Genomic DNA, 13,912 nt, shown 5'->3' on the forward strand with positions numbered 1-13,912 from the left:
TCTCTCTCTCTCTCTCGCTCTCTCTCATTCCTATACCTATCCCACTTCTTCCCATTCTCGATCCTTTCTGTAATAATTACTTGGAATACCGTTGGTGGAGGCGCAAAGCTGTGAATACCAGCGTGTAGGACTTATTGCATTCGTCTGCAAACGCGACCGAAATTAGTATTTCTTTCTCTCTCTCTTTCTCTCGCTTCTCCTTCCACGAAGCTAAGGATATTCAAATAATGCTGAACGAAGCGTCTGTGTTCGGATTCGAAATCTCCGATTTATTTCGTTGAATTTACAAGAACGAACTCTGTAATGAACCAACGAATCAATCGATAGAATGTACTCTCTCTCTTTCTCTCTCTCTTACTTGATTACTAAAATGCATTTAAGCTTCTAACCGCAGTCGATATATACCATCGACGGAAACGTTAAGAATGATTTCAATGGCAAATCTAGCCACTTCACGAGCACTTTTATCGACACTTTTCCCTAGTCATTGAATTTATTTAACGATAAAGAGACTTCATAAGCGTTTGGCTCTATACCGAAGAGATTTTCCTCTTATGGTATCCATTTTGCGATGAGCACCATATACGAAGCGATATCGAGGAGGCAAAGTACCTCTTCTTTTCACGGTAAGATTCGAAAAAGATCGTACACGACGGATCGATCGCGATTACCGGAAAATCATCGTATCTCGTATATGCGCGTACAAGAGAGAGAGAGAGAGAGAAAGAGAGAGAGAGAGAGAGAGAGAGAGAGAGAGAGAGAAACTGGTCAGTGAAAGTATATATCGTTATGGTCATAGAGGTCGACGAAACACGCATTTCTATTTCCATAATGGGATTGTATTTCCATTTTCTTGGACATAGAATACATCAGCGAAGAAAAAGGAAGAGAAAAAAAAGAAAGAACGAAAAAATAAGACAATTCCCGTAGCACCGAGAAGATTCAATATTTTTCCATAATATTTTCCCTGCGTCTCGAGAAGAAGAAAACTCTTAAAAAGAAATCCTGTATATTTTGATTTCAGGAAACGTTAATAATAATTTTTATGAAATCCTTATCGTTCCTCCGAAACGATGTTATTTGAGATTCTTGATAGGGTTTACGAAAAAAGAAAAAAAAAAGGACGATAGAGAAGGATCTTAAGACCTCTTTTCTTTTCGACGAGATTTCGACTAAGAACACCTCTTTCGAGAACCCTTATCAAGTAATTTGTTATTTCTTATCGAACTAACCTCGTGCGAGTTTTGTAGTCGTTGGACGAGTCTCGAAGTAACTTCTTCCTACTCGCTCGAGAAACTTCTTCAAAGAGCTTGCTCAAGATCAAGCGTGATAATCCTACCACCTCACCCATACTAATTCGAATTTCTCTATTTCTGAGAAACATCGAATATATAAAGTTAGGTCTTGAAAGTTATCGATAGTTTGGAGGAAAATCTGCTTGTCGATATAATCAAAACGAAGAAATTAATAAGCAATTATGGAACTAATTTTCAAATGAAACGGACAAATTTAAATTACGGTAGGTTAATTAGGAACAAAAGGTCTCTAACGTAAAAGGTGCGATTCCGTGTTCCTCATTAAGCTCGCAGCCAACGCGAAACGGAATCGAGCCTCTTTTCCATTTGCCAATTAGGAAATAGAGAGATAGAGAGAGGGGGAGGGAGAGAGGGAGGGGGAAAGAGAGAGAAACAGAGAAGAGAGCTGGCCGCCCACGTGGAACGATTCTTGTAATTTCCGCCGTATCTCGGCGGTTTTCAAATTGATGAGTATATCAGGAGAATGAAGAGGAAGAAGAGGAGGGAGGAAAGAGGGAATATAACGCACGGTACGTTATCATTAATAATCCCGTTCGGCAAAGACGAGAGGTCGACGGTCGGCTTTTGCTTCCTCCTTCTGCTGATTCTCATCCTCTCTACACTATAATGACGACTACAACTAAGACGACGAAGACGAAGACGAAGACTAAGACGACGAAGACGAAGACGAAGACGAAGACTAAGACGACGAAGACTAAGACTAAGACTAAGAGGACGAAGACGAAGAAGAAAACTAAAACGAAAGCGACGACAGCGAAGACTAAGACGAGGACGAAAACGAAAATGACGATGAACAAGAAGAAGAAGGGAAATCGTGCATTCGTCGTGCCATACTTCGATTTTTTTCTCATTCAAATCTTGCCAGTTTACGATCGACGATGTACCGTGCATAAAACTGCAAGCAATTTTTTCTTCCCAGTCTCTGCATCAAACTCGAATCTTAAACCTCTTTTTCTTAAACGAACTCTGAAAATATTCTATCTTTTCTCGAAGAGAGAAAGATGGGGTAAGGATGGAGGGAGAAGGAGAGAAAGATTTTATTTCGTCTAATTTTTCTTCTTCATTCGACGATTCTTTCGATTGAAGGTCGAAGGTCGAAGGTCGTACTTGCTGCGATTTACCAGTCTAATCTTTTTTTTTTTTTTTGCAAACCATAGAAAAAATGAGAAAGTCAAACTGCACTATCAAAAGAAACAAGTACATATTATCGATCGTAAAAGTATAAAGAAAAATACGAGTCAGTTTCAATGTCTTTTGTTATCAAAAAGCTTGTCATTTAACGTTCGAAAGATTAAAGTCGATACGAATGGAAAAAGAAAAACTGAAAGGATCTGTTTCCGTATTTCTACAAGATTTCCTCGTAACACAAAGGTTCCAGCAAACCCTCTTCCGATTCTTCTTTCACCCTTGGAAAAAAGGAAGCACGTTGGCCGTCGTACGTAACAAGTTCAGGGTCAAAAATAGTGCCGACGCGAGAGAAGGGCCGCACCGGAGAAAACACGGGGCTATTTGGCATCGATCCGCCGTGACGCGTTGGCTTGAGGTAGGTCTTGTTCCCAAGGGAACGACGACACGACTCTTATCCCAGTTCAGGAATGAATTTCAAGGACGTACCGAAAACCCACGCTCTCACCATAGCTTTTCAATAATCTTTTCTTTTCTTTTTTTTTTCTTTTTTCTTTTCTTTGTTTTTGTTAATTTTATTTATCCCGCAATAAAAAGCTGAAACACGTTGCTCGTCAAGTTCGCTCGGCTTGAACATAATTTTCGAGATAACTTAAAACGAACCTACCATAACTCTTTATTCTAAACGAAAGACGTTGCTATAATTTAGAAAGAAAGTTGAAACGTAAAACGTATAGTTTCATCGCAAGATCCGATGGTAATTGTCATGATAATCAGCGCTTTCTAAAATATATTTATTTCTCCATAAATTAACATAGTTTGTTATATGGATATACGCGCAAGAACATCTTCGAGTTAATAAAATCAAGTTTTTGTGTTTGGTTAAAAAGACAGCCAATTATCTAGATAATTTAAAGCGAATAGATAGAAGAAAAATTGAGAGAAAAGGAAACAGCGTGCGAGTCGGAGACTCGGTGCGTTCGCACGTATACAGTTGTTGATAAAGAAAGACGAAAAAGAGGGGTAGAAAAATAAAAAGAACTGTTTCATCGATCGTAAGATGGTCGCAAAGCCGAGTAGCCTAGTTTCGTTTCGTTTCGTTTCGTTTCGTTTCGTTAGGGAGATTCAAAGGACAGAAAGGAGGAAAAAAGTGAAGAAGGAAACTAAACTACCACGATGGCAAAAGAGGGTAGTAGTGAAGTACTGGTAATGGTGATGGTGGTTGTGAACTGTTAAGGGGTAGTCGAACGAAAAGTCGGCGCAATTATTTCACGCTCGAAAACGTCCTCTTACTTTCTTTTTCTCTCTTACTAGTAGCTCAACGCGTTGAATCGTTCGGCTTGCGCAACAGGAAGCACGAACGTTTAAGCTAATGACCTTTAATGCAAAGCTCCATTGTAACGCACGCCTCCATTGGACCCTGTGACACAAGGTGCTTAGGGTAGAGAAAATGTACCCATCGGGAGATGTGAAAGGCACTAGAGGAGAATTCGTGAGGAAAGGGAAGGGAAGGGAGTGACACCCTTTGCCGATGAATACGTTTCGAAAGCTAATTAACGGTCGCTACGAGAAAAACGTGATCTTCGAGTCGTACGAGCGTTCTCTTAACGAGTGTACTGCTAATAAGTGTATCGAACGATAACTTTCGAAATATCGTTATACATTGAAATGAATATACACGATATTAGTATAAATAAATTGATTCCGTACGGATCCCAAAATATCAACGCCTCACAATATCTTTTTTTAACCATCTTAAAAACAAAAATAATCTCAGACAAAGCGATTATTAATTTTCTTAAAGGAAGAAAATTTTTCGCGATTGTTTCGTTCTTACTAAAAACTTTAATATCTCCAACCGGCTCTAGGATCGAATCAAAGTTCGACGGAAGTCAAATGTACACGTACAAACGTCTGGATCAAAGACATAAACTCTATCTGGACTAGTTTAACATGGCACAACGAAATTAGCAAGTGCTCTTCTCTCGAAGCTCTCGAGTTGTCCCTATGTGCTTTCTAGCAACCATGCGAGCGAGAAATCAGACTGGCCAAACTTCCGTTCATCCTTTTGCGCGACCTCTGAATTTAATCAACGCCGGTAGGGCATAGAGAAAGAGAAAGAGAGAGGGGGGGGAGAGAGAGAGAGACCAAGTACGCCCCAGAATTATATTACTTTGAAACTATCTAAGGAATATTACGGGTACTCGACTCGGCTAGAAAGTACAGCGGTTTCTCGTTCGCAACGATCTCTTGCGTCTGCCGATTTCCTTGTACCAGACTGCTGCGTAAACAAGCTCCTAGAAGCTTGAAATATCCTCTGGTTGCTACGTATTCGAAGGATTATTTATCTCTCGGCTTAATATTTCAACTTCCTAATTTCGAGAAAAAAATTGTAAGAAATAATAAAAAGAAGAATTGGCAGGCATAAAAGAATTCCTTTGCGTGATTACTCGGTTGGAAGAAAAGAAGAAAAAAAAGGATAAAAGAGAATAAAACAGAATGAGAACAAAAAAAAATTTTTCGCGTTAGGGGGTGATTCTTTCGGTTGTCTCTACGAAAGGTCAAAGACACGAATTCAATATCGGAAGATTCGTACGCGACACGCCACGATAAATTCCTGCTTGGCGTTTTCCTATTAGTCTCCAAATGGTTGAACGTGCCGTCGTATATCAGCGTCGACTCATTGGGAATCAATGTCCATCGAGCGGCTAGGTAAAGAGAGGAGGGTGAAGAAGAAAAAAGAAAGAGAAAGAGAGAGAAAGGGATAGAGAAGACTCTCCAGTCTCTCTTCTTCGAGAGAAGAGGCAGTTGAATTACGACGAAAGCTTTTCGACGTCGTCCTTACGAGAGCTCCTTTTAATTAATCTCGGCCCTCCCCCTCAAGAACACAAGTACTATCATCCTTAACTCTCTCTCTCCCTCTCCCTCTCTCTCTCTTTCGCTCTCTCTTTCGCTCTCTCGTTCTTCTCCCTCTGTTGTGTTTCAACATCGTCGGCTTACTAGTTTTATTCTTATTTTTCTTTTTCTTCTTCATCATAGTAGTAATAGTAGTAATAGTAGTAGTAGTAGTAGGAAGAAAAAATATTTAAGATTGTACCACAAGTATACTATTTTTATTTATTATTATTGATGCAGCCCATTTATTATTATTAGAGATAACAGACGAAAAGACTATAAAGTGAGGAACTTTCGAGTGAGGGGTCTCGTTATCGAGACACACTAAAAGAGATAACACGGGTAATTCATAGATCGAAGAAAAACGATACGTAGTCGGTAGTTTTTGGTAGTTATCTTCGTCGTTGCACCAGCCAGGAGAAAATTTACTCGATAAGATGATAACGAGCGTAGAGGGATTTCCATATCGTGCATCTTCACGAGATATTCCACGAGATTTCGTTACTTCTCTAAAACTAGACTCGATTTAACGAAATGTTTAGAAAAATCGATCTTCCTCTTTCTTCTCGAGTTTCACGCAACACGGAAATGTTGTATTTCCAAATAAAAAGAAAAGAAGAAATAAAGTCGACGAGAATCGTAAATAAATCGTCAATATCGAGCGATCGATTTCCAACAATCGTTAACGAGCTACGAGATAGAGAGTACGTAACTTTCGGGTTGTATATATACTCACGAAACGAGCTGCTGTAATCGTTGGAGGCGCCGTGCGACCGGTAACGAGCCACTCCTAGATTCGATATATCTCTATAAGATGTGCCACGTGTGGAGTTATCGCCTCGTGGCACGCCACCTTTCCATTTCCGTTTTCGCTGCTTCTCGTCTCCTATTTATCGATTTATTGTTTCGTCTCGTGAGTAGGTGTCGAATTCGATCGATGACATCTAAATCGTCAAACATTTTTTCTTTTATTTTATGCTACATGTATCACGAAACTATATAAATAAAAAATGACAAAAGAGACTAACAGAAAGGGATAAAAAAAAAACGAAAGAAAATAACAAGAACGATACGTATAAGAGAAAGAAAGAGAGAGTGTGCGCTGATTTCCAATTCACGCCAGCAATCTCGGCTTTTAAAAGCGACGCAACTAAACGCGAGGGGTTCGGTGCCTGCATATCGGTATTCACCGAGCAAAAGGCAAACCTTGCATTTTGCAATTCGCGAAGAGGGGTGCTCTACCACCCTTGCTCGAAGCGAGAGAGGGTTATAGACACGTATACCACTAGCCCTGCCGAGTTTCGTTGTTCCCTGCCAACGTTGCTACGGCAAAGGGATACGTTTGAGGGTCTGGTCCTCCTCTTGCTCCTCCTTTCTACTATACTACGCGCATACGATCATTCTCTCTCTCTCTCTCTCTTGCTCGCTCGCCCCTCTCGTCACGTCGTTAGGGTTGCGAGTTTGAAACGAAAAGCGACGCAATTGGAAACCGGAATATCCTGGCCAGCTCGTTCGATCGAAAACATCACTCTTCTCTTTGCAAGGGGACCGGTAATCTCGAGAGCCATTGCCAATGCTGCTTAGTTTTCAAATCACCCTAATAATGCCTGTTAATGATCTCGCGTATCATATAACTTCTGGATACAATTTTTTCTATTAAGAAAAGTCGAGATAATTAATGCAGTAAATTCAGTATATAACAATAATATTACATGACCACAAGGCCAACATCAATCTGCTATACATATTACCTTCAAATATTATCTACAACAGATAAATTCAGACGTATGTGGTTAATGAAATTATCTTACTGGATATCTTTGCACCATCGTAGTAACGATGATAGTATTGAAAATTTTCTAAATTTGGATATTTACTCTAATTATGTTCCTCTACTAATCTTGATGTTGACTTCACATGGCGTTCAATAACGTGTTAACAATTAATTTGCTTTGAATTCATTTGTCTATAAAGTGTAAGCGATTGTCAGATTGATTGTTCCATATGTTTCTCTTTAGAAATAATTCAATTAATGAAAACAAAAGTGTATTCATTATTCTTTATACTTTACACTTACATTGTTCTCTTGTATTTCATATTACCCTTTATTTTCGTATCCTAAATTTATCGTACGATAAATTTTTAGAAACGATTAGCCATTATCCAGAGCAGACACAATTAATAAATTAACAACAGTACTAAAACTCTAATAAAAAAATTTAAGACACGTATATGTACACGTACGCTCGTGCTATACAACAAGCTGAGTAAGATACGACACGTAAATATACGTTCGTATTTGCTCAAAGGGTTAAAGAATATTTCTTTCCTCTCGCACGTGGTATCGTGAGTGTACCCTTTATTTTCATTCGTTCGCGGTACAAAGAACGAGCGGCTTTTCCCGCGTTAGAAGGGTACACAGGATTGGTCGAGAAGAACAAGGACTCGCAACGGTGGTTATTCGGTCTTACAAACTGTACGATATTCTCGTTTATACAACGTAAGGGTCTTTCTCTTTCTCTCTCTGTGCGTTTCTCTCTTTTTTTTTTTACCACTTCTTTGTCTTTCTCCTTCTCGTCTGTCGTCGTTCTCTCCGCATTCGAAGTTCTCACTGAACTACCTAGTGCGGTCTTGTGTTAGAAAAGCTACCATATCTAAAGGTCGCCCTGAAAAGAGACTTTACGATTTTACGATCGTTCTTTGACGCAAAACGTAACAAGAAAAGATCCTTCGATCCTTTCTTTCCCTTTTTATTTTTCTTACGACATTCACCGGTAATACGTAGACATTTTCTCTCTCTCTTTTTTTTTTTTAGGAACGAGAATATCGAGCGGAAAAATAAATAGAAAATAAAAGATAGTTGAGTAAAAAGAGACAGAGAGAGAATTTAACAGTTTAGCATTATCTCAAAGAGATGAAAACAATTCAACTATCGAAGTATACACATCGAAGCCACCTCGAAACTAAATTAACCCTTTCGAAATAACGTTCGTTCTCTCTCTCTCTCTCTCTCTCTCTCTTTTTTTCTACACGCCGAAGAACAGTGATGGCAAGTCCTTTCGATTAAAATATAATAGAGTAGAGAGAGGAGGACGAGGGCAGCTCGATTATGGTTGCTCGTTCGGAAAGCCGCAGGCACTTAGCCGAGTTCTTAGGGGAGCCGACTATTTTACTAGTCATCCTTCACTTTGCACTCGCTAACACACGCATACATATCTACCTACCTACGTACCTACATACATACATGCATACATACATACATACATACATACACGAAGAGTACCCATGTCAAGGTCAAGGTCGACCGACGTCCTACAATTTCATTTCCTCTCGTTTCGTTTCTTTCTCTTCTTGATCTCAATAGCCACGGCTAAATATGAAAAAACTTTTCCACATAGTTAGAAAATTATTCTCGAACTTTGCCATACATTTCCCCTCTGTACAATTCAAACAAGGAGTAGAAGGCAAAAGCGATGGAATGGAGAGTATGCCAGGTCGTCCTTCGCTTATCGATCGTGTCCAAAACGTAATGTGTACGTTGTCATATTACGCCATCGTCAAAGCCAGATTCGAACCCTTTTACGAGTCCTCCATCCGACGCACGAATAATTCGATGGCTTTTCTTGCGCGTGCGTGTGCGTATGTGTATGTGTATATAGGGGATGCGCGCCATAGTAAAAGTATTTGTTTCTCCTCTCTTGTCGTGCTTGCTTTCTCATCCTTTTTTCGCAGACATTTATATTCACGTATGTACTATAATATTCCGATTATTACTTACGCAAGTTTATTCCGCACCGATAGAGACATAAAATAACGTTAATAATATTAATCTTCTTTTCTTCGAGTCGATCGATTCCTATCGATAAAGGGTTAGGAACTCGACGAGAATATATGTAAAACAAAACGGAATGTAACAAAAAGAATTATACAACCCTCCAGGAAGTGACGGCGCGTGCGTAGGAGCAAAACGCGTACGTGCAGAAAATGCGAGAGTAAGTGCACGGTAAAGCCAACGAGGGGGTTGGTATTGATTTTCCCTCGTATTTGGGGTAGGACGACAGTGTTACGACGCAACGCGCGAAAGGATTCGCTCGGAAGGGCGTGAGCGTGCGCGCACGAAGAATACGCTTTACTTGTTTGCAAAAAGGAAAAAAACGATCGGGTTCGCGTGAGATTAATCGGTAATGATAAAAAGAGAACCCTCATGCGGGTGGTACTCGCATGATTTACTTTGATTCGACGTTGGAAATTAGAAACGCTAAACTGAAAACCTGCCCTTTCTTGTAAGTTTTGCACTCGTTAATTATGTTTACGCGATCTCGATACAAGTTCGTACGAACTTCGGACCTCGTTATAAATAAAACCAGAGAGAAATGCAACGAATAAAAATATTAATACGAAAAGAAATGTTTAAATCTATTTCTACGTTCTTTTCATGATTATTATCGCATTGAATATCGGTGATTGAGACTTTATTTTAAAAGATTATTTCCAAAATTTGTAAGATTTCTTTTTACTATCTCTAAAGTATTTTCCGTAATAAAGATAATGTGAAAGTCTAACGTTAATAGTAAATTTCTTTAGAAAAGGTTAAAGATATTAAACGAACACAAATTTTTATACTAAATCAGTTCGACGTTCAACGTATTAATTCTAATGAAAACAAATGAGAATGAACTTTAGACAACTTCTTCAAATTTCTTACCTTAATATGATAGGAGTTCAGTTTAGTGCGGGGCAAGCTGTTAAACGCGCTGAAGTCCAAACGACGGGAGAAGATACCGTTGGCTCCGCAGCTTTGTCTGGAAATACAAATTCAGGGTTATTACGATCTCGATCGTAATACGAAGTTAAGTAAACGAATATATATTTCTATCAATGACCTTAATACGATCTACGTCTATCATTTGAAAGTTTTTCACGTCATTTCATTCGCAATAGATGGTCTCTAAAAAAGATTTGATAACGTTCTTCTAACGAAAAGTGAGAGAGAGTCGGTGTGTGTGTGTGTGCGCGCGCGCGTGCGTGTGTGTGCGTGTGTGTGGAAGGAAGGAACTAAACATTCCATTTGAAAGGCTTTCACGGGAAAAGCCGGTGGGGGATCCAGTGAATTTCTCGTGATTCATAATAATTCCGCACCCTCCTTTCTATCCCTTGATAACCCTCGAAAAGGAAGCGGCAGAAGGAATGCGCGATAAAACTCGTACACATATGTTTATACGTGTAGATATATATATTCTATGTGTATGTATTTATCTTCACATACACACAAATTTATACGTATATAGACAAGGACAGCTAGCTTAGAGTTTTTCAAACTATACACACGTACGTCAGATTCCCGTACGATCTGTAAAAAAAAGAGAGAGAGAGAGAAAATCTAAAAATATCGACTTTGAACGATAAAAAATGTGCGCATTCCTTCTCGGAGTAGAAGCGCGAATTATGAGGAGCGATGATGTAAGAATCGTCGTTATTCGAAAGAGCTTTCGGGCTGTAGGAGAACGTATTTATGTAGAAGTATCGTTCAACGTCATTGTAGGATAAATAATATGAAGATATATTGAAAGCAACTTAATATCGAAGTATTTTATTTAGAGAACCTACAAGAGTCGAAAGAAATGCGAACGAATCGAAATAGCAATTTATTTATATTATGATTCTCCAATCGTCAAAATCACTTTGAAAGTGTCATTTAGAAGTGTAATTTAGAAACGAGGACGGTCATAATCAATCGAAAGATTCAAAAGTCAAGTAACTAATAAGTAATTTAAACTTAATTTAATTTCGTAAAAATGGACAAACGATTAAAAAAATGCCGGAAAGGAAACGGAGAAGTGACAATAATCGTAAAGCTTGAACCGTTGCTTGAACAACGCAAGTTGCATCATTAAAGAGACAGATAAGCAAGCAAGCAAGCAAAGCAAGCAGACAAATGCAAGCAAAAGTAAGCAGACGGGGAGAAGTGTGGCGAAGAGCTACGACATAGAGAGGGAAGAGGGGATGGAGAGAGAGAGAGAGAGAGAGAGAGAGAGAGAGAGAGAGAGAGAGAGAGAGAGAGAGACAACTCGACCTTAACCTTGGCCTCGACTCGAATGAAATCGTCCTATCGTCGCCCGTATCGGTTATTTTTGGCAATGTCAAGCAAGGGTCACGAAAATATTACGCGTTCTTCCCTTCTGTCCTCACCACACCACCAATGTAGCCATACTATCGGAGGAAAACAAACTGGAAAATACGCGAGGGCCTTGTTATGCGAACACGAGTGTAATCGAAATGCTTCTTTTTTTTTATCGACGCTTTTATATAATTCCAATTTCCCACTACTTTAACCTCTCTATATTTCATTTAAATTTCATTAGAGTATAAATTATTAATGAAGGTTTATTTATATACGTCCGTTATCGATGGATATAATAAATATCTATTCAACGATGACTAATTCAAATCAATTCGAAGAATTTTATTATATTAGAATTCAACAAGTGGAAAGGCGTTTATCTAATCATGATCTAATCGTGTAAAGATAACACGGAATATCACGTAAGTTATTGAAATCCAATGAGCTTTTTGAAAACTTATCTAGAAAATAAATTTCGAGGAAATTATATTTCTTTCTCTTTTTTGTTTCTCTCATTCTAAACGGTGCAATTTGTGCGTTAATCGGACAAATAGCTCGATAACAAGGACAAAAAGTGAAAACGTACTCGACTAGAGGATGACTCTAGTTTTATTTTCTCTTATCGAGAGCTAACGACAACATTATTACCCGAATATGGGCCATTTTACGGCGATTCGATGCTGCTCATCGTACGAATCTCGACATATTAAACGAATAGACAACGATTTTACTATATAAATTCATTCGACAAAACACCCTCGAGAGTTTAACGATCAAAGAGTATTTTATTTTCAAATTTGACTATCTCAAAAAGAAAAAGTGAACAATAGTGACTGGCAAAGGTGGAGAAACAAATACGGGCAACGGATTACGTCGCGGCTAATTAACGAATCGTAGCACGCGCTAACAGTGGAGGATAATGAATGCTTAAAAATAACTTTTGAAAGTTACCACACACGCATTCGCGAGAATGTATGTTTCCTGTCTCTTGGAGAATCAAGTCGTAAGAGTTATCTGCATATATAAGGCACGATGATAATATATGTACTTGTTCTGGTTCACATAAAAAGTTTCACATAAAAAGTTTCACATAAAAAATGAAAACATGTCCGATATATAGTATCGAAATTGAATACGATGGACAATGATAATAGTAAACAAAAAAAAAAAGAAAAAACAAATTGAAAAAGAAAAATTTCATTCTTAAAAAAATAAACGAGTCAAGGTCAAAAAGATAATCCCTTATCAAAAAAAAAAAGTGTGCTTATGAATCACACGCGTGGCATCCCATCGTCTTGCAAATCTCCTAGGTTTTGCAGTTTCTAATCTCAACGTTCGCGCGTGGTTGCATCACTACGTTGACTAGTTGTTTTAGAATGACTAATACTCGACGACGTTACGCAACACTATCACGAGAGAGACGGATACGAATCGATACTTTCGTTAATCGCAGGATCGGACGATCGTAAGAGGGGATATATATCGCGTGTTTACTCCCACGAATATAACTCGGAACAAGTTTGTCTTGTCGATAAGCAAAAATGTTTTTAACCAAGAATTTAAAAATACTTTGCAAATCAATGAACTTATGTCCAAGTTTATCGTATCGTTACATATAGAATACAACAATGCATATAACGATAATATGGTCTGTTAAATTAAACGAGATGTGAATCGCGAGCAAATTTCAACAGGTTCGTTGAGCGAAGATCGTCATGCTTCGCGGTCCAATTAACGTCAGTTCTATTATCAACGATATGTACACGTGTGTGCAGCAACACTGTTATCACGAAGCAAACAGTGGCTAGGGATACGCGTACGAAATAATCACAAGATTACAACCCAAGCTGTATTCAACTCGACTGCTAGGCGGGAGAGGAGCATTTTTATCTGACCTTGTCGTGACTTTTAACGCTCGAAGAAAATCACGCCTTTTCTTCCTTCCCTTTCTATTTCAGTCGGCGTAGTTTGCCTTCGCACAAGGACAGGAAGAACTTCGAAGAACTTCGATCAGTTAGAGCACACGTGCGATATGAATCGTAAACTCGATCCAGTCACATACTACAAACTGTCTTTGTACAGTGAATCGAACAATGGCAAATGAATGAATTTAATTATTGCGACGCATGGCGAATCAAAATTACGTACGTGTATGTGTGTGTGTATTAAACAAAAAAAAAACAACATAAAAATGTAAAAATAAATCCAAGATTCTCTCTCCGTAGCTGGTCATAATGGGAGTACGAGAAACAGACTGCATTTTCCAAACATCATTGTTGATTATCTTTGCATGCGTGTATTCTTGCACGAGTACTCGCGCGAAATCGATGCGCTGTCCGCTCGTGACACGCCCAAAGCATCGAGGAGAATGAGAGTCAGAGAGATCGGTGGGTAGCGCACGCGTCGCTCTCTCTCTCTCTCTCTCTCTCTCTCTCTCTCTCTCTCTCTCTCTCTC

At 38.9% G+C, this 13,912-nt stretch overlaps 1 protein-coding gene across 1 annotated transcript in view; it reads right to left on the reverse strand.

The window, feature by feature from the left end:
• Nucleotides 1-13,912, reverse strand: part of LOC122638026 (headcase protein) — a 119,816-nt gene that overhangs the window by 92,703 nt on the left and 13,201 nt on the right. Inside the window, exon 2 of the mRNA XM_043830631.1 lies at nt 10,042-10,138. Within this exon, the coding sequence (XP_043686566.1) occupies nt 10,042-10,138 (97 nt within the window). The remainder of the gene's footprint in view (nt 1-10,041; nt 10,139-13,912) is intronic.

The sequence above is a fragment of the Vespula pensylvanica genome, chromosome 2 (genome assembly GCF_014466175.1).
Source record: "Vespula pensylvanica isolate Volc-1 chromosome 2, ASM1446617v1, whole genome shotgun sequence".
Lineage (NCBI taxonomy): Eukaryota > Metazoa > Arthropoda > Insecta > Hymenoptera > Vespidae > Vespula > Vespula pensylvanica.